The sequence below is a fragment of the Chiloscyllium punctatum genome, chromosome 44 (genome assembly GCF_047496795.1).
Source record: "Chiloscyllium punctatum isolate Juve2018m chromosome 44, sChiPun1.3, whole genome shotgun sequence".
NCBI classification, from domain to species: domain Eukaryota; kingdom Metazoa; phylum Chordata; class Chondrichthyes; order Orectolobiformes; family Hemiscylliidae; genus Chiloscyllium; species Chiloscyllium punctatum.
This window is the reverse complement of record NC_092782.1, coordinates 61,062,894-61,084,943: the sequence shown is the minus strand read 5'-3', so window position 1 is coordinate 61,084,943 and position 22,050 is coordinate 61,062,894. Positions and strand designations below refer to the sequence as shown.

Below are 22,050 nucleotides of genomic sequence, written 5' to 3'. Positions count from 1 at the left end.
GTTTTCAAAAAGCATCTTGAGTGATTCAGTTGGTTCTTTAAGAAAGTGCGACTGGCAAATGTTTACATTGGGAATTAGCATAATATATGTTTGCAGGGGCACTTTTAATTTTAAATGCTGACATAAAAGCATGAGCAAAAACTGACAGCGAGTTAAAATTCTTAATAGGGAGTGAACACCGGAATTTTAATAAGATATGGACTGTGTGCTGAATCAGAATTTATTTATTGCAACTCCCTTCCTGGGCCTTAAACTGTGACATTCAGTGTCAACACCTCTTCTTTCTTATTTGATCTGCCCAACTTTCTTTGCTATGCTTTTCAACAACGTACATTTATATAACCATTTTAATGTAGGAAAACTTTCCAAAGCACTGCACAGAAACAGCATAAAACAATGAAATCGAACCATTTAGGGATATTTTAGATCAGGTAACTAAAAACTTGAGGAAAGAAGGAGATTTAGAAGCACCCCCTACAGAGGGGTTCGGAAGAGGGGCCACTGGACCCAAAACGTTAACTTTGCTTTCTCTCCACGAATGCTGCCAGATTTGCTGAGCTTCTCCAGGACTTTCTGCTTTTGTTCCCAAAGACGGGTTATGGGGGGGGATAGGTTCAGGAGGAGTTCCAGAGCTTTGTCAACTGTCTCTGGATTCAGGGAGGATGAGGGCTGAGGTTCACGTGTTTCTCCCAAGGGTCTTTATTTGTATAAAACAGCCGACAGATCTTTCAGGAAACCAGGCAGTGGGGCCAGAGACCAGGCTTTGCTTCATTGCCTTTTCTTGTCTGCCTCGTCATTAAAAGGCAAAGTCAAAAATCACCCAACACCAGGTTATAGTCATTTTTAACTTTGTTCACCCCAGTCCAACACCAGCACCTCAACATCAACATTAAGGCATTTAGAGTCAACGCATCACACAGCTCGGTGTACAAGCTGTTGCCAGGTTGTAGGAAAGTAACGACCTCCACCTGACCATTAATATCACTGCCACCAGGCTTCAGGGAGAGGGTCAGAGTATCGCTTTTGTTTGTCCTTCCCTAGGACCCTGACCATTGGAGGAAACAGAACCAGGCTTGGGTGACTGAAAGGAAAGCCACTAATGGTGGGGTCAGTAAAACTGAGGATCCTAATGAGGTCAGACGACAGACAGTCTTAAGTGATGTGGAGTTGAGGGAGATGACTGGGATGGAGAGGATTGAGGCCATCGAGGGGTTTGAAGCTGAGAATGCGAACTTTAGAATGGAGGTATTGTTTAACTAGGAGCCATTGTAGGTCAGCTAGCACAAGGACGTTGGGGGAAAAGGAATTTAGTGTCAGTTAGAATATGGGAAGCAAATACCTTCAGGTCTAGAAAATGTATATTGATTTTATGCAACAGACAAGTTGAATGAGTGAGCAATTACATGGATAACTTAATAATGAGGATATCCACTTTGGTAGCAAAAGCAAAATTGACATATGGAGAGAGACTGGATTGGTTCGGACTGGATTCACTGGCGTTTAGAAGGTGGGTGGTGATCTCATCAATGTTCCCAGGGACTCCAGAACCAGGAGTCATGAAAAACAAACACAAATAAAAGAATAATCCTTTACCGTGATCAAGTCTCTCGGACTTCCTGGTAACACATTTCCCATTCAGTCTCTGCCAGTGAACTGGCATCATAACAGTGTCAGGGAGATTTCCCAATCAGTATTTTATCTGGAATGGGTGGGGGTGGTAGGGAGTGAGAGACCTCCTCAAGAAATGAAAATGGAGTTTACATAATTAGTGGAATTCTGCGTCATTTAGTTTTCTCATTTGTTTTAATTCTCTGTTTTGAAATGTTTCATTTCTGATGATAAAAACGCTGAGTTAACATGCTATGTTTTCCCACCAGCTGTGGCACCTTGGCATCAGGACCAGGTCGGGGTTATGGATCTCCACTTATTGACAGCGAGCCTAGCTCAGCCATTATACCCGGAGGCCTCCTATTGGTCCAGCTCCGAGCTCACTCTCCCAGTCAGGATGGTGGGCAGCTCCCAGTGCTACCTGGCCCATCTGAGGGCAGCTTCAGTATCCCCATTGGGAGAGGCAGGCACTGCGGAGGGAGATAGGAGACCTTCATATTTAAAATTCTGCATTGCCCAAGTTAGATTGGCCCATTGGGTGAGGACTGGTGGGATCTGCCTTTTCTACTCACACCCCACCCTGTGTCACAGCCTCCACGGTTAGCAGAGGGTTACCACATTGCTGGGAAAATACAGGCAACCCCATATATTGGCCCTTTATAAGGGTTTTAAAAATGCTAGCCAGCTGCCCCAACCCTTTGCCCCATTGCAGCATGAAACCATTTATCACTCAGGTGGCACTGGTAGGAGAGAGTGGGGACCCAGCACATCTCCCCATTATCCCAATGCCCCCACTCCCCCACCTGTAGTCCCACCACGCACAAGGCAATTAAATCTCAGCTACAAATATCACCAAACAATTGCCCCCATATCAGGAAAAACATGGAAATCAAATCCAATGACATTTGGATGAGGGATATGTTCTCCAGAATATTCCTCTCGGATTGTAAATCTAGCACGCTAAATGCAGAAGTGTCTGCTTTCTGACTGCTGTAATGTTCTGTTTATCAGGTCTAAGATATTGCTGGTTTGGTTCCTAAATATACTCACACTGTCTCCCCTTCTCCCTCCAGGGCTCACTTCAGCTGGCTACAGTTGGATCGCAGAGTGTTAGAGCATGACTTCCCGAAAAAGTCAGGACCGGTTGTGTTGTACTTCTGTGTGAAGTAAGTTCCCTCAGATTTTCCCTGTGATTATGACTGACCAGGCTCTGTGGCACACGCGGAGCAGAAATTGTGAATATCTCTTGTTCGATTCGTTGATGATCCACCGACTGTTCCCTTCAGGAAGCATCATGCTCGGTTCAGAGGTCATGCTTGTTTGCATTCCTCAAACCCAGCTTGTTGTTGGGGGGTGGGTCAGATCATTAAACAGAAGATTTATTTTCTCTCAGAGGGGAATTAGGGAAGGAGTTATTGGGATGCAAGGGAACAGAGAAAGGGTGAGGAAACCAGGCAGCAGATGGACAATACAGTGGGCCAATGGCCTCTTTCTGTGCCTCGGAGGATGAGGGAGTGGTATTAGGACTGTCATTGGACTTTAATCTAGCTCCACAGGGTAAAGTTCTGGGACATGGGTTCAATTCCCACCAAGGGTGGAGAATGAATTCAGTATAAAAACCAGCCTCATGGTGACCTTATATTCACCATGGTAACACGTCATCTGGTTTACTAATGTCCCTTTGGGGAAGGAAATCTGCCATTCTTACCTTTCTGGCTTACATGTGACTCCAGATCCACAGCCATGTAGCTGATCCTTAACTGCCCTCTTAGTAATTAGGAATGGGCAATAAATGCTGACCGGCCAGTGATACCCATATCCATAAACAAATAAAAAATGTGGGCAGCAACTTATCCATATCTTGTCCCATTGTCTGAAAGTGCTGAGGAAATATGTCTGGAAGTGACTAAATTCAGTTTATAAGACTTTGTTCATGATATTGGCTCCAAATGTACCTTCACTTTATTGTTCAGATGCTGTGTACTTCTATAACAAATCTGTATTGGCGTCACCTAAAGGGATTTGTCAGTTCAAATAAAAGCACTTAAATGCGAGACGAACCAAACTACATGTTTGATTTTCTTGCCTAACCCAGTTACTACCTTTGTTGAAGTGGTCACTGTGTGTCCTTTGAAGATGAGCAGGTTACAGTTGCATGACATCGCCCTACCCTGTCGACATTAAAGGGACAGTTTGTCCAATTCCTATTTCTGGCCGGAACCCTAGCTCACTGACCACATACATTGAGAATTCTGCGCGATTCAGTTTAATTGGAAATGCATGGGGAATGAACCAGACGAAACCAGGCATTGCTGGAAGTAGTCAGCAATCCAGGCAGCGCCTGTGGAGAGAGAGGAAGGTCGTTAATGGGTCAGGTTTTCAATGTGGTATCAGGAATCCAGCACCTGGTCCTTACTCCATGTCCAAATTACTTTTGAATTGTTACAACTCAACTGGAAGGCTACACTGATAATTAGGCCCTGCTGTTCCAAAAATATATAAAATCTCAATTAGACCACTCTGACTGGCAGACTGCTATTCAGGACAAAAGAAATTCACAAGTTTCGTCAAAACTTTAACAAGAGACAGAGAAAAAGAAGTACTATGCAACTTTATCTACACCCCTTTAAAATCCCCAAACACACACACACACTCATTCAGCAGGACAGAATTGAACATTACCACCCAACTATTCTCTAAAAATAGATGAAGTCAAACCTATTTATTTTCCCTGTAATAGGTTGAAAACTGCAATATAATCACCTTCTAACCTTCTAAGAGTTTCAGGGGTGAGGCGAGTGGTTTGTTTTATCTCTCTTCATGAACTAACTAAGAGGCCCAAGGACAGGGATCAGAGCAGCAACTCCCCAGATCACATCTCCCTAACTTACCTTCCCTTTCCCTTCAATTCCAAGATGCTGCCATCACTGGCTGGAGCAGCACTTATTGCCCATCCCTAGTTTCCTTGGAGAAGTTGGTGAGCTACCTCCACTCTCCCTGTTGGTGGTAAAGAGGACTTTGCAGGGTGGATAGGGCATTATGTGCTGTTAGTGATATTTCTAATGTTGGGTCATCTGTCCAGCCTCACATCTTGAATCAAACACCATAGCAGTTGAATACAACTGAGTGCTTTGTTCAACTCTTTCCAACTCAACCACATTTGGTCTAGAGTCACAAACCAGGGGAGCGTGACAGATCATGACAAGAGTGAGCCCAGTGCATTTTGTAACAACAGCCAGAAATGGTTTCATGGTCTCTATTAGGTTAGCTTTCTTTCATTCATATTTATTAATTGGATTTCAATTTCATTAGCTGCCCTGCTGGGATTTGAACCCATATCCACAGGGATGTACGTCTGAGGCTCTGTAAGGCTCTGATCAGATAAGATTTGGAGTGCTGTGCACAGTTTTAGGCCCCATATCTCAGGAAGGATGTACTGGCCCTGGAGCATGTTCAGAGGAGATTCACAAGAATGGTCCCAGGAATGAACAGCTTAACATACGAGGAACGTTTGAGGACTCTGAGTCTGTACTTGATGGTGTTTAGAAGGATGAGGGGGAATCTAATTGAAACTTACAAAAAACTGAATGGCCTGGACAGGGTGGATGTTGGGAAGATGTTTCCATTGGCAGGTGAGACTAGGACCCGAGGGCACAGCCTTAGAGTAAAGGGAAGGCCTTTTAGAATGGAGATAAGGAGAAATCTTTTCACCCAGAGAGCGGGGAATCTGTGGAATTCACTGCCACAGAAGGCTTTGGAGGCCGGGGCATTGAATATATTTAAGGAGGAGAGAGATAGGTTCCTGATGGTCAAGGGGACCAAAGGGAGAAAGTGGGAGAATGGGGTGAGAAATTTATGAGCTGAAAATGTGTTGCTGGAAAAGCACAGCAGGTCAGGCAGCATCCAAGGAGCAGGAGAATCGACGTTTCGGGCATGAGCCCTTCTTCAGGAGCCATGATTGAATGGTGGAGCAGACCTGATGGGCTGAATGACCTTATTTCTGCTCCTATGTCAATGGTCTTATGATATCAGCTCTGGAGGAATGATTATACCATTAGATCACCAAGTCCCCATGACCTACAGCTTCATTAACAGCCTCTCAAGCTGCAAGGCTCCAACTTGTCCATCTGGTTTTGAGGGTTCACCCAAGGTCTTTAATGGGATGGTGAACCTGAATCCGCACAATCGAAAGGTGCGCACACCCTTTAAAGATAGCTGATACACCCCACAATAGGATTCAGGAACTGGAAACAGTCCAGACTTCTGTTTCCCACTGTGGGAGGGCAAGTTTAGATCTAGCAGGGACCAGGCACCTAGCACCATGTGTCTGCTCAGTCAGTTTTCATTCAGCCTTGGCAACTGCTTTAGATCAAAGGAACTAGCCCTCACTTTCAAATCTGGCATGACCTGTCGAAACCAGAGGTAATCCCAATTGTCTTAGCAATGAAATGCAGTGGAGGTGCCAGTGTTGGACTGGAGTGGACAAGGTCAGAGCTCACACGACACCAGGTTATAGTCCAACAGGTTTATTTGAAACTGCAAGACTTCTCCTGACGAAGGGGCAGCGCTCTGAAAACTTGTGATTTCAAATAAGCCTGTTGGACTATAACCTGGTGTCATGTGACTTCTGACTTTGAAATGCATGACATTGGTAAAACAAACCAAATCTAGCAAACATCTCAATCACAGTCCATTTAATCCAAGTCAGGGTCAATGTAGACCTCACGAACAGGGGCAGAAGAGAATCATGACTTTGTGCTGTAAAGCTTCAAAAAGCATCTCGCCTGCATGAATTAATTGATTCTGCCATTTGACAAGAACCTTTAGCTTGTCTGCCTCATGCTAGTGTATTCTAAACTCTGTTGGCGATTGTGTAGCATATATAAACAATGGATTACACCCAGAAAGAAGCAAATGCTGCCTTCACTGGTTATTTAAGAAGATGAGAAATAACACATCTGACTTGTATTTGTGGTTTCTGAAATTAGCCCAGATCCTTGATTTATATTCCTGCTGGAGCGTTAGTCTTGAATGTTATAATGCTTGCTTCAATACTGAGGATTTACACTTGTATCCAAATATTTATAGCTGTTTCTTCAGTCTGGCTGCTGGAGGCTTTAGAATGATGATAACAATCTGGGTGCCGCAGCAATTTTGAGGATGGAAAACCTTCCTCAGAGAAAGAGCTTGTCAAGTTTGGCATTGATCTTTAACAATAACAATGTTGACTTGTATGTATACAAAACCTTTAACCGAGTCAGACCTCCCAAGCCGCCCTGTAGTGACATTACCAAGAAAAGCTGGTCACAAAGCCACACATTTTGTTATTCACCCACGGGATATGGACATTGATGGCTGGGTCAGCATTTATTCCTTGTGCTTAGTTGCCCGTGAGAAGGTGGGGGTGAAACACGAGGAGGAAGTGAGGACTACAGGTGCTGGAGCTCAGAGTCGAAGAGGGTGGCGCTGGAAAAGCACAGCAGGTCAGGCAGCAGCCAAGGAGCAGAAGAGTCGACATTTTGTGCATAAGCTGTGGTGGTGAAGCATGTGCTGTGAGTTGACCCACAATCCCCTCAGGGAGGGAATTCCAGGATTTTGGCCCAGTGAAGGAACAGCGAGATGTATCCAAGTCACAATGATGACTAGCAGGTTTGTGGATCTGGTGCTCACGAAACAGGCTGCTTTGTCCTGAGATGGAGCACCTTAAAGGGGGGAGGAGAGTCTGAGAGGCAAAAGGGTTTGGGGAGGGACATCGACAGCTTCAGATCCAGATGGCTGAAGGCTTGGCCACCAGCGACAAAAGCGGGGTTATTGAAGAGATTGGAATTGGAGGAGTGCAGAGATCTCAGGGGGTTTGAAAGTGGGAGGAGATTACAGCGATGAAGCATAAACTATATCTTAGAATTGACTTGAGAAATAGTGCGGTACACACAGTTCCTGGGCTCTGTTGCTTGTTCACATGCAAGGTTGCCCTTGCTTTTCTTCATCTGACCGAGAAAACCCTCAGACAGCAGTATGGAGCATCTGCCATTTGAGGGGGAGAGGGATGCTACCTTGATCGCCTCGTTTGGATTGTTCTTCCCCTTTCTTTCACCTGGTTTACTGTCATACTCTAGTCTGATGCATTCCTATACTCCAGCTCATGGTGTTCCCTTGCCACTTGCTCTGGCACCCATTCCGTGGCAGCTGGAATATTGTTTGGGAACTCACCCCCACGCTGAGGGGTGACCCTGTGGAGGTTTATAAAATCATGAGGGGCATGGATACGGTAAATAGACAAGGGCTTTCCCTGGGGTGGGGGAGTCCAGAACTAGAGGGGCATAGGTTTAGGTTGAGAGGGGAAAGATACAAAAGGGACCTAAGGGGCAACGTTTTCACTCAGAGGGTGGTGCATGTATGGAGTGAGCTGCCAGAGGAAGTGGTGGAGGCTGGTACAATTATAGCATTTAAAAGTCATCTGGATGGGTATGTGAATAGGAAGGGTTTAGAGGGATATGGGCCGGGTTCTGGCAAATGGGATTAGATTAGGTTGGGATATCTGGTCGGCATAGACAGGTTGGACCGAAGGGTCTGTTTCCGTGTAGTACATCTCTATGACTCTAAGATGCTTTAGGTATGAAATCCACAGTAATCGGGGGGAAACAATCTCATCAAAATAAAGCTTTTGATTTATTTCAATATTAAGATTTCCTGTAGCTTATTCTAGCAATTAATTGTAAAGATCAATGAGAAATGCCAGTTTTTGTGGTCTTTAGATTACTTGGCAAACAACAGAATAATAACATTCATAATTGTTTTCATAACAATATTAGCTTTTATAAAATTGCAGTTATGTAGCATTTTTCCCAACCACCAACGACCTCAAAGAGTTTAAAGTGCTATTGCAGTACAGTCATTGTTGTCATATTGAAACAGAGCAGCCAATTTGCACACAGGCAGCTCCCACAAACAGAACTATGACCAAATGAACAAATATTCTGTTTTGTGTACAAAAATAAAACAAGGAACTGTGGATCCTGGAGATCTAAAACAGAAACATAAAGTGCCGGAGAAACTCAGCAGGTCTGGCAGCATCTGTGGAGAGAGAAGCAGAGTTAACGTTTCGGTCTGGTGACTCTTCAACAGAACTGGTTCTGACTCAACATTAACTCTGCTTTCTCTCTCACAGATGCTGTCAGGTCTACCGCGTTTCTGCTGCACTTTCTGTTTTTGTTACTGTTTTGTGATGTTTATTGAGGAATAAATATAGGCCAGTACACCAGGGATGACTTGTGCTCTTTTGAACATAAATGCAAGTATGCAAATGATGGCATTGTTGATATTCCAAACTGCATTTTAATTTACAAGGTAGACCAGGGATAATTTATTGTCAGTAAATAGGTGAGACAAGAATATTGGAGAACAATGTAGAGATTTAAATCTGCCAAAATAGAATATCCCAGCTAAATAAACTTTCATAGTGCTGTCTGCATTGTACGAGCCCCAAAGGCCTTAAAATATGAGTCACATCAAATCTTCCCCCAGTGGAATTACAAAGGATTATGTATTGCAATTAACTGTAGGCCTCTAAGCAAGATGATCTGTCGAAATTTGATCCCTGTCATAAAAAATAACCTTTTAAAACGGTTTGATTTGTCAGACCTGAATTGGATTTGTTGGAAGCTGTCTCATTTTATTTCTTTCAAATGTTCGTGTAATCAATTAATCACTGCCGGTCACTCTAATCAGATACGGTTTTACAAAATCATTGCTAAATCGAAACTGAGTATCGGAAACTCCTCTTTGGCCAACAGGTCTTTTTCAGGCTTGGGTACCTTCAAATTCAGGTTCCATCGCTGCAATCTAACTAAATTCCTCAACTATATTTTGTATGAAACTGCCTAAGTTGCCCTAAGATTCTCTATTTTTTACCGTTATATAGCACCTTTCATGACTCCACAATGTCTCAAGGCACTACAAAGCTAACTGAGTCCTCTGTGCTGTGTAATCGCTGATGTAATAGAACATAGAACATAGAAAAGTACAGCACAGAACAGGCCCTTTGGCCCACGATGTTGTGCTGAGATTTCATCCTAATGTAAAATATGGTAACTTAACCTACGCACCCCTCAACTCACTGCTCTCCATGTGCATGTCCAGCAGTCGCTTAAATGTCCCCAATGATTCTGCTTCCACCACCACAGCTGGCAATGTATTCCATGCATTCACAACTCTCTGTGTAAAGAACCTACCTGTGATGTCTCCTTTATACCTTCCTCTTAATGTCTTCAAACTATGCCTTCTCGGACCAGTCAACCCTGCCCTGGGGAAAAGTCTCTGGTTATTGTCTCTATCTATTCCACTCATTATTTTGTACAACTCGATCAAGTCTCCTCTCTTCCTCTTTCTCTCCAGAGAGAAAGGTCCGAGCTTATTCAACCTTTCTTCAGAAGGCAAGCCCTCCAGTCCAGGCAGCATCCTGGTAAACCTTCTTTGCACCCTCTCCAAAGCCTCTGTATCTTTCCTATAGTAGGGTGACCAGAACTGGATACAATATTCCAAGTGATATCTGATGCACAGCTGCCAATTTGTACACAGCAAACTCCCAGAAGCAGCAATTTGATCATGACCAAATAGTCTGATTTTCGTCCTGTTAGTTGAGGGAAACAAATGCGCCTTAGACAAGAGGAAACTCCTCTGATCAAGTTCCAAGGAGATCTGTTACCTCCAGCTGTGAGAGTAAATGTAGCTTTGGTTTACTGTCTCATCTGAAAGACAGCACCCCTGACAGTGCTGGGCTCCCTCAATACTGTATTGGAATGTTACCTTCAAGAACCTGTGCTGGAATGGGACATCCCTCCTGCCTTAAGAGAAAGACCATTACCCATAGCTAACAGCCACTTAAAATTAACTTAAAAAATAATTGTTTATAAAAAAACTTACAACAAGTAACAAATTACAAATGTGACACAATTACACAAAACTAGTGCAATACTTCACCAGTCGATCCAATTTACAATGTAATGCCTACATCATAGGAACTAAATTTACACACTGACCTAGGGGCTGGTTAAATTGTTCAGCAGTGGTTTTCCTTGTGAAAGGACAGTTTGTTTAATGTTCCATACAGCGCTTTTCAGAACGCTGGCCATTGCTTTCAGAGACTGCTGAGTGAGATTCTGGTGCTACCTCCTAGACCGGTTTTTACCAGAACGGTCTACTGACAGAAATCTGTCATAAAAACAGGCTGCAAACCAGCAGTCACTTCAAAGAACCACTTGCTAGTGATTAGAGCCTCGTTGCTTCAACAGTGTGGATATGGTTGGAGTGGAAGTCAGTCCAGATCCTGGTGTAATTGCCCTGGACAGTGCTGTTCCCTCCTCTCCTGCACTCTGGTCTCTGGAGGGTTGATAAATTGCTTGTTGGAGCCTGTAAATGTCAATGCATTGCCATTTAATGAGCAGTTCACACATGATCCGAATATACCGCTTCAATGAATCATTTCCATCTCAGGACATCGCCTCCTTTCTTGTATTTTAGTTTTGTTCTTGGGCATTATTTGCGCTTGGAGATGGTCAATGTTTTTTGCTGTGTCCAGCCACCTTGGGTGATGTTGGGTGCCAGGGCAATTTGCCCCTTCTCCTCAGCGCCTGCAGGGGGTGTCCTGTTACTGTCACCCTCCCCCACGTGCCTTGATCAAGTGGCCATTCACTGGGTGTGAGCCAGACAGCAGAGTGCTAGCCCCTGAACCCAATCCCAGCCCATTCCCTGCATCACTCTGCAGTGTTACCTTCCTGAATCCAAAATGACTGTAATGCCTCCCCATCCCCTATTGTCACTATGACAAGTATCTTCCTTTTTTAATCTTATCAATGTCTAATCTCTGATGTTGAAAAGTTGGCAGTGACTCTGTCCCCCCTGGGATGGGAGGTACAGCTGTAATGATTGTAATGAGATCAGCAGGGTAGAACTCATACAATATGAGTTCGCTGATTGGGGCTGTTAATGGGGTCCAATCAGGGAGCCCTGGCTGACAGATATAAACAGAAGTGTCTTCTCCCTCCAACTCTATTTTGATTTAGTCCCTACCCTCCCCTTCACTGTTTTGCTCACACAGCATTGCCCTGTGGTTTGAAGGGCAGTGCTTGTCACTGGCCACTCGGGTGTTTTCCTATCTTCCTGGTGGTGGAAAATTGAATAAAGATTCGTGCACTTTGTGTCTTTTCACTGTGTCTCACACCTGCACACACACACACTATGGGTGCTGGGGAATAAAAATAAGCACTAATTAAAAAAAATAAATAAATAAACAGAAGTGTCTTCTCCCTCCAACTCTATTTTGATTTAATCCCCGCCCTCCCCTTCACTGTTTGAGCACACAGCATTGCCCTTTGATGTGAAGGGCAGTGCTTGTCACTGGCCACTCGGGTGTTTCCTATCTTCCTGGTGGTGGAAATTGAATAAAGATTTGAGCACCTTGTGTCTCTCACTGTGTCTCACACCCGCACACACACACACACAACATGGGTGTGGGGGAATAAATAAGCACTACCACAGTTAGGTGGTAGTGTGGGAAAAAAAAGAAACAAAATAAACAGGAGTGTCAAAGGTTCTGCTCACTCTGAGAGCTGGCTCTGAGGGAGCTGAGTCAGTGTCAAAGACTTTTAAATAAAGAGTAACTTGGTGATGGGATACCGGACTCTATGAAGTTATTTCAATAGCTGCATCATTAAGGCTGCACAATCAGAAGTGTGGCCTTTTGGTCCATCAAGTCTATGTTGGCTGTTTCCTGGAAGGGAGAGTTGAGAACTGAGACGCTGTTTGAAATCAACATCTTTAATAATAGGATCAAAAACAGAGAAGATGCTTTTCCAGTTGGCAGCTGTTGAGTGTAATGTTCCCAAAGACTGGGGGAGTCCAGAACCAGGGGTCACGGTCTAAAGATACAGGGTAGGTCATTTTGGACTAAGATGGGGAGAAATGTCTCACCAGACAGGGGGGAGCCTGTGGGATTCACTGCCACAGGAAGCAACTGAGGCCAAAACATGAAGGCGTTAGATATCGTTCTTAGGGCTAGAGGGTTCGAAGGATATGGGGAGAAAGTGAGAATAAGGGATTGAGATGGATGATCAGCTATAATCATGTTGAAACGTGGAACAGGCTCAAAGGGCCGAATGGCCTACTCCTGTTCTGATTTTCTATGTTTCCATAATTTCTGTTTGGAAGATATTGGTTACAAACTGAACTCTTACAATTGGAAACCTAAGAAAGAACAGTGACAGGTCACATCTTAAAATCGGAACTATTGTGTTTTTTTAGGTAAATGCTTGTATATTGACACTTAAGCAAAATCCACTATAATTCATGTCAGAAACTAAGAAACTGGTTATAATAATCTAACTTCTGTTTTCTGACACTACTGACAGCACATACGCAGAACAAATGGTGTCACAAAGGGTAATGTACTCACAGAGTCCCTGCAGTGTGGAAACAGGCCCTTCAGCCCAACAAGTCCACACTGAGGGGCCATTTCCACACTGTAGGCATTCTATGATTCTAATACCCACTGAAGAGTTACCCACCCAGACCCATTCCCTTCCCCTATTATTCCACATTTACCCCTGACTAATGCATCTAACCTCTACATCCCTGAACAAAATGGGCAATTTAGCATGGCCAATTCATCTATCATGTACATCTTCAGATTGTGGGAGGAAACCGGAGCACCCGGAGAAAACCCATGCAGACACAGGGAGAACGTGCAAACTCCACACAGACAGCTACCCAAGGTTGGAATTGAACCCAGGTCCCTGGCGCTGTGAGGTAGCAGAGCTAACCACTGAACCACCATGCGACCATTGATGGTAATAGCATTGTGTCAATGGGTGGCGGTGAGATGGCATAGCAGGACAGGGGAATGCAACAGGTTATTCTAGCAATTATTTCATTGCCACCATTTTGGTTTTGAATGCCACCATTTTGTTTTACTAATGAACCATTTCAGAACCAGCCCCTAGTGCAGCCTTTCAAACGAAAGCCCTGGCACATTCCCCGTGGTGTCAGCAAAGTCAGCAAGGACTCCTCTTCCTTTTATTACAATGCAGAGGTCGAACCCCTCTGTTAATTAAACTAAATACTCAGAAAAGCTCGCCTCCCCTCACCATCTGTTAAAGTGTGAGTGACAGAAAACTCCCAAACTCCACTATTTAAAGAAAAATAACAGTTTATTTTCTTAATAGTGAATACTAAACAATAACTATTCACAAATGCAAGCCCCCCACCCCCCCCCACAAACTTTCCTTAACTACTTACTGTCTGTGTGGAGTTTGCACAAAATCCCTGTGTGGATTTCCTCTGGGTGCTCTGGTTTCCTCCACAGTAAAAAGATGTCCAGGTTAGGTGATTTGGTCATGCTAAATTGCCTGTAGTGTTGAGGGATGTGTAGGTTATGTGCATTAGTCAAGGGGTAAAGGGGAATGGTAGGTTACTGTTTGGAGAATTGATATGAACTTGTGGGCCAAATTGCCTGTTTCCACACTATAGGATTCTATAATGATTTTTGACCCCATTACAGTAACCACAATGTAGGATAAAATATGTAAGAGGAAGTATTTGGTGTTTGTGGTGAAAAGATGGCCAATTATCATGGATGATCTTAGTCTGTGTATAAACTAGAAAAATCTGTTCCGTAGTAGAAGCTTTGATGGGGACATCATTGAAAGCTGTCAGGAATAGCAGAGAGTAGATTACACCAGACCTCAAACTCTGTAATGTGACAGAACCCATTAATAACCCCAAAGTTAGGGCACCTTTGGGTATTAGTGATCATAATATGATTGAATTGTACATCCAGTTTGAAATAAAGAAGAGTGGGTCAAAGACAAGTGTTTTAAACTTTAAAAAAGAGCATTTATATCGGCATGAAAGCTGACCTAGCTGAAATGAACCGAGGTATTGGGCTCAAAGATAGATCAGGAGGGATGCAGTGGCAGATTTGTAAAGAGATATCTGAGAATCGCTAAAAATAAGCACTTTCCTAATAAACAAAATTAAGGTCAAGGGTAGGAGCTGCCATCTGTGCTTCATCAAAGAAGTTAGGAAAAGTTTCAAACTTGTAACAAAAGAATAAACTTTGCAAAGATAAATGACAGGTTCAAGTGATATCAACCAGAATAAATCAATAAGAGCGTGAAAGGAAGATTCCCAGGAATATGAAAACATGGACAAAGAAACTACAGGTATTTAAAAAGGAAAGGAGTGAGTAAGATGAGTGTTGGTCTTCTAGTGAGTGAGAACAAGCAGTTAGTTGTGCTCAAGGAGTGAGTAAGTGGCTTAGAGGAGATCTGAGAAAACCTTTTGTTTCACCCAGAAATATAGAACATGCTGCTGAGAGGGTGTTGGAGGCAGGTACTCTCATAACATTTACAAAACATCTGGATGAACAGTTAAAATGCCAGGGCACAGAATGTTATGGACCTAGTGCAGGTCAATGGGATTTGGAGTTTTGTGTTTGTGGGTCAGCCGAGACATGATGGGCCAAAGGGCCTGTTTCTATGCTGTATTGTTCGATGACTCTAAATGGCAGATGTCATGAATCGATACTTTGCTGCTGTCATCACCATATCACTAAAAATGTGCCCGTAGTTGGTTGTAAATCATGATGTTGAAGGAAGGGAGGAATTTGGTGAAATAATAATCACTAAAGAAGGATTACTGATCAAATGGGTGGAGCTGTGTTTGATCCCAGAGTTTTGAGTTTTTCACTTTTACAGGAATAATAAAAAACAGATTATTCAAACAGTGGCTTATGAGTGGTAGGTGCATTTTCCAAAATGTGTTCAATTCTGGAAAGATTCTGTCAGACTGGGACATAGCAGATATAACCCTGTATTCAAGAAGGGAGGGAGAAGGTGGGAGACTTTAGTCCAGTTATCTTGATGCCCGTGGTGAGGAATATACAAGAGTTAGCACAGTTTCATGAAAGGGAAGTTGCGTTTCACTGATTTATGGGAGTGCCTGAAGGAGCAACATGAGCTGGATAAAGGGTAGGCTGCTGATGTGCTGTACCTGGATTTCCAGGTGGCATTTGACAAGAACGGTCATTGTACGATGCAGGGGCTCATGTTGTATTGGCAGGGTAACTGAAGATTGGCTGGTATAAATAAATGTTTCTCAGAGATGTATAAGTGGGGTCTGCAGAGGTCTGTGCTGGCCGTTAACATTTTACGATTTATATCAATGACTTAGGTACAAGGATCAAAGGTACGGTGGCAACATTTGCACAAAGAGAGTGAGGAAGGTTGATTGTGAAGGTGCTATACCAATGATACAGACTGGTATAAATAGAGGTGGAGCTTAGTGTCAGAAAATATGAAGCTGGTCAATTTGACAAAAAGAATAAAAAGGTAGAGTATTACTTAAACAGAGAATTGCTGTGGAACTCCAACAAGCAGAGGAATCCAGGTGATCTAATACGTGAGTCATTAAAACTCAATACATAGGTTCATCTCGTGATTAAGAAGGCGAGAGGAATATTGAACAGAAAAACAAGGAGAAACAAAAACAAGTGGCTGGAAAAGCTAAGCAGGGCTGGCACTATCTGCAAAGAGAAATCAGAGTTAATGTTTCCGGTCCGGTGACCCTTCCTCAGACCTGATAGTATCTTGGAAAATGTCCATAAGACCATAAGACATAGGAGTGGAAGTAAGGCCATTCGGCCCATCGAGTCCACTCCGCCATTCAATCATGGCTGATGGGCATTTCAACTCCACTTACCCGCATTGTCCCCGTAGCTCTTAATTCCCAAGACAACAAGAATCTATTAATCTCTACCTTGAAGATATTTAGCGTCCCTGCCTCCACTGCACTCTGCGGCAATGAATTCCACAGGCCCACCACTCTGGCTGAAGAAATGTCTCCGCATTTCTGTTCTGAATTTACCCCCTCTAATTCTAAGGCTGTGTCCACGGGTCCTAGTCTCCTCACCTCAAAAATGTGAGTTTATACACAGAAGATAGGGGAGGGGGAGGGCGTTTTTGTTTCTGATTTATCGCAGCGGCAATTGTTTTGGTTTTTAGAAATGTTATGCTGCAGTTATACGAGGGCCTGGGGCGACCACTCTGTGCAGTCTGGGTCTCCTTACTTAAATGAGGAAGTAAGTACATTGGAGGTGGTTGAGCGGAGGTTTGTTACAGTGATCCCTTGGAATGAGCAGCTTGTTTAATGAGGAAATGTTGGACACATTAGGCTTGTTTGCACTGGAGTTTAGAATAGTGAGAGTTGATTTTGTCGAAGTTTATGAAATCCTGAAAGGTCTTGACAAGGTGGATGTTAAAATTATGGTGTGTCTTGTGGTTGAGTCTAGAATTGGGGATGTTTTGAAATTAGGTGTTGCTCTTCTAGGGCAGAGTTGAGGGGTATTGTTTTCTCTCAAAAGACTGAATGGCCTACGTCTGTTACTACACCTTCTGACCTCCTGGGTAATATTACTCTCACATACACACTGAATAATACTCTCACATACACACTGAATAATACTCTCACATACACAGTGAAATGTACACACTGCAACAGAATGTTACGAGCCCTAGAGTGACCACTAGCTTTAAAAAGATGTTTGAATTTCTAGTGACTTACTGAAAGGATCACTTGACAAAATTTTACATTTTAAGACATTTCCTACAACAAATAATCTAAAAGCAAACATTGACCAAACTCTACTTAGTAGGTGATTTATATTTTTACTGACAGGAATTATCTCGGATTTGGTATTGTAACAGAATTCAAAATCCCACACAATGGTTATTCTTTATTCTTTCATTAAATTGACACTTTCTTGTCCCAGAACCAGTCTAAAGGTATTCTCAAATTTTAATGGTTTCCTCCCTTTCCCTTTCCCAGCTCAGTGTAAACCCAGAACTAATTTTCACAAGGAAGGTTACTTTATGATTTGGAGATGCCGGTGTTGGACTGGGGTGTACAAAGTTAAAATCACACAACACCAGGTTGTAGTCCAACAGGTTTAATTGGAAGCACTAGCTTTCAGAGCACTGCTCCTTCATCACAACCACCTGATGAAGGAGCAGCGCTCCGAAAGCTAGTGCTTCCAATTAAACCTGTTGGACTATAACCTGGTGTTGTGTGATTTTTAAGGTTACTTTAGAGATGTTGCTCACTAACCAAAGTTAGGTAAATCTTTCCATTTCATTTAAATCCTCACAAATAAATTTCTTCAATCTGACTGTGAGCTCTGACTCACAATCTAACTGATGGTCAAAGAGACTGACCACCTCTATCTTTCCGCATTCTCAATGTGTCTCAGATTTTGTGGATATGCTGGGTTCTGTAAGTTTCAGTAGTATCTCAGAAAGCTCTGCAAGCCAATGTTGCAATGGCTGTCAAGACAAAAGGTGGAAAATTATAGGCTGATTAGCCTAACCTCAGTTGTAGGTAAAATTCTAGAATCCATCAGTAACCATGAGATTTCTAAATTCTTGGAAGTGCAGGGTCAGATTAAAACAAGTCAGCATGGATTTAGCATGCATGACAAACCTGTTAGAATTCTTTGAAGAGGTAGCAAGTAGGTTAGACCAGGGAAACCCAGTGGATGTCATCTACCTAGACTTCCAAAAGGCCTTTGATAAGGTGCCACACGGGAGGCTGCTGAGTGAAGTGAGGGCCCATGGTGTTCAAGGTGAGCTACTGGGATGAATTGAGGATTGGCTGTCTGACAGAAGGCAGAGAGTTGGGATAAAAGGTACTTTTTCGGAATGGCAACTGGTGACAAGTGGGGTCCCGCAGGGTTCAGTGTTGGGGCCGCAGCTGTTCCCTTTATATATTAATGATCTGGATGAAGGGACTGGAGGCATTCTGGCGAAGTTTGCCGATGATAGGAAGTTAGGTGGACAGGCAGGTAGTACTGAGGAGGTGGGGAGGCTGCAGAAAGATTTAGACAGTTTAGAGGAGTGTCCAGGAAATGGCTGATGAAGTTCAACGTGAGCAAATGTGAGGTCTTGCACTTTGGAAAAAAAAATACAGGCATGGACTATTTTCTAAACGATGAGAAAATTCATAAAGCCAAAGTACAAAGGGATCTGGGAGTGCTAGTGCAGGATTCCCTAAGGGTCGACTTGCAGGTTCAGTCCATGATAAAGAAAGCAAATGTAATGTTGTCATTTATCTCAAGAGGGTTGGAATATAAAAGCAGCGATGTGCTACTGACTTTATAAAACTCTAGTTAGGCCCCATTTAGAATACTGTGTCCAGCTTTGGGCCCCACACCTCAGGAAGGACATACTGGCACTGGAGCGTGTCCAGTGGAGATTCACACGGATGATTCCTGGAATGGTAGGTCTAACATACGATGAACAGCTGAGGATCCTGGGATTGTATTCATTAAAGTTTAGAAGGTTAAGGGGAGGTCTAATAGAAACTTACAAGATAATGCATGGCTTAGAAAGGGTGGACACTGGGAAGTTGTTTCTGTCAGGCAGGGAGACTAGGTCCTGTGGGCACAGCCTTAGAATTAGAGGGGGTCAATTTAGAACAGAAATTAGACATTTCTTCAGCCAGAGAGTGGTGGGCCTGTGGAAATAATTGCCAAGGAGTGCAGTGGAGGCCGGGATGTTAAATGTCTTCAAGGCAGAGATTGATAAATTCTTGATTTTGCAAGGAATATGGGGAGAGTGCGGGTAAGCGGCGTTGAAATGCCCATCAGCCATAATTGAATGGCAGAGTGGACTCAATGGGCCAAATGGCCTTACTTCTACTCCTATGTCTAATGGTCTTATGGCTTGCTGTGTATACTTCACTTTCAAACCTCATCTCCATGGCAGTGTGAATGACATGATCCTTTTATCCAGGTAGAAATGCTAATTACCTCTCCTCTAGACCCTCAAATCCAACCAGTCTTGGAATTAAATAGACATCTTAAAGTATGACTGTTTACAACACCGAGGTAAAAACAATGACTGCAGATGCTGGAAACCAGATTCTGGATTAGTGGTGCTGGAAGAGCACAGCAGTTCAGGCAGCATCCAAGGAGCAGCAAAATCGACGTCTTGGGCAAAAGCCCTTCATCAAGAATCTGTTTTCAACACCTGACATGTCTAAGTGAGACTTGATGACCATCAGTTCATCAACAGAATCCAAAGTCCCACACAACGGTTATTCTTTATTCTTTCATTGTCAACATCCTGCACCTTCCCAGTAAGATAACCCAGCCGCCCCCTTTAAGTGTTAACAGTCAGTTTGGAATAAAGGGTTAACTCTACCTTGACTCTAAGAGTAACCCCTGAACATGGTCTTTGATGAGAAAGTTGGACCTGAATCTAGGGATCCAGAGATGTCCTCTGTTACCGTCCATTGTAGATTGCTCTGTTCACTAAAGCCTCTTAATGTTGACTTACCGATCTTTAGGCCTGAACTCAAGTCATCCAAACTTCACATTAGGCAGAATTCAGAACAGGTCACATAACTCCTTTCATTCTTCCTTTATTTCCAAAATTAAAGAGGCAACCTGAAAACACAACATTCTTTCCAGCTTTACATTTGCAAGAACAGATATTCGTGCACACAGTCAGTGTCACACCGACTTACACAGAGCAACAGCATTCAGGCTGACACATGCAGACACACACTTTACACACACGTGCACAAACACAGAGACGCATAGGCACACATGCACACACATAGGTACACACTCACAAGCACACATTTACACACACACAAACATATAGGGACATGCACATCTACGCAAATACACATACAAAGACACACATACACAGCAATACTTTCAGTCATGTAACACACAGAGCAAAGCAAATATACCAAGCATTATTCACCCACACAGGTTCAGAAGGACATATTCATGCACATGCAACACTTGGAAAATACAAAACCGAGCAGATGTACACAGACAGCAAAAGAAACACACATACCTAAAATGTCAGAGAACGACAGTGGGCTGATGTTTATCTGACCATGAGGTATCTCAGGTTAATTACCCCAGCGCTATTTTAGCAAACTTTCTACAACAATTTCTGCCTGTCCCCAGTGATAACAAGTTATTGGACAGATCTGTTAAAAATAGCACAATGTGGATTTGAAATTGGAGAGGGAGGGGAAGGTTTTAAGCATCATCATCGAGCTCTCATGTTGTTGTCTGCCTGAGTATGAATATCAGTGACACCGTTCCCATTAGGGGTCGGGACCAGTGTGCACTGGCCAGGTTTGACTCTCTGATGAATTGTTCAGTCAACAGTCACTGAAATGTGTAACCATGATAACATAGACAAACATAACACATTTCCCATGACAAACGGGTCTGTTCTTAATGGACGGACTGAAATTGGCCACAGAGTAAACCATGCTGGATTCAGCTTTTGCTGAACTGCCTCAGGTCATAAACAGAGATGACGGGTTTCAGAACTGGACTGAGTGCAATAATCAATCTCGTTCAAAATTTATTACATAAACACACTTAGCAAGTTGGGCCCTTGAAAGAATAGCAGGGCATCACAATGATCCCTCACTGTAGCCCTGAAGAGTGATGGTGGTTTCAGGGAAGCTGCTCCACAAATTTTACAGAATACATCTTCATTTTGAGCAGAGAATATGCCAAATGCCTGATTAAGCACTAACAGTAGACATCCACACATCTTTGTCATTTCCTTTTGGCTTTACTTTGATAAATCATGCTGGCAGGATTTATTGTATTTTATCTTTACAAGAGCCGCTGACTTCTCTCCCTCTGAGTGAAGTCACTCCTGAATGAGTCCTGGGGAAATGATCCAATTACAGTAAATCAGAATCCAGAGATAAACATTCTTGTCTGTATTATCACCGTGCCCCTGTTTAAACAACAAAACCCAGGAGAAGACTGCAAAAGAAACACAAACTCAATCAAAGTCGAGTGACTTTGAAAGCAAATATATTATAAAATGAAGCGGGAATCTCAAAGGTTCACGAAATTCAAGTTCCAATGATCAAACGCTCTTCGCTACAGTATTTTCATTCTGAGCACAGGCTACAACACTTTCCCCAACATTTCTGCTCCCTGGGAGCTAACTCACCGCCTGGCCAGATCCATGCTTCACAACGTTCCCACATTCTGACAATCACTTGCACCAACATTTCACAATCCACAAATTCGTTTTCACATCAGCCAGTGATAACACCCCCTCCCTATCTCTGTTACCCCATACCAACCCCTACACCCCCTCCCTATCTCTGTTACCCCCCACCAGCCCCTACACCCCCTCCCTATCTCTGTAACCCCCTCCAGCCCTACACCCCCTCCCTATCTCTGTTACCCCCCACCAGCCCCTACACCCCCTCCCTATCTCAGTAGCCCCTCCAGACCCTACACCCCCCTCCCTATCTCTGTAACCCCCTCCAGACCCTACACCCCCCCCTCCCTATCTCTGTAACCCCCTCCAGACCCTACACCCTCCTCCCTATCTC

At 43.5% G+C, this 22,050-nt stretch overlaps 1 protein-coding gene and 1 long non-coding RNA gene across 11 annotated transcripts in view; one reads left to right on the top strand and one right to left on the bottom strand.

Moving 5' to 3' along the window:
* Nucleotides 1-22,050, top strand: part of frmd4a (FERM domain containing 4A) — a 773,221-nt gene that overhangs the window by 553,331 nt on the left and 197,840 nt on the right. For all 10 annotated transcript variants that reach the window (XM_072563058.1, XM_072563059.1, XM_072563057.1 and 7 more), the window contains one exon: nucleotides 2,682-2,774. In XM_072563058.1, coding sequence (XP_072419159.1) covers nucleotides 2,682-2,774 — 93 coding nt within the window. The remainder of the gene's footprint in view (nucleotides 1-2,681; nucleotides 2,775-22,050) is intronic.
* LOC140466653 (uncharacterized) lies at nucleotides 9,846-20,581 on the bottom strand. The gene is made up of 3 exons (XR_011955246.1): nucleotides 20,526-20,581; nucleotides 19,995-20,104; nucleotides 9,846-11,016 (listed from the first exon to the last, which is right to left on the bottom strand). It is a non-coding gene; the product is annotated as an uncharacterized lncRNA (long non-coding RNA).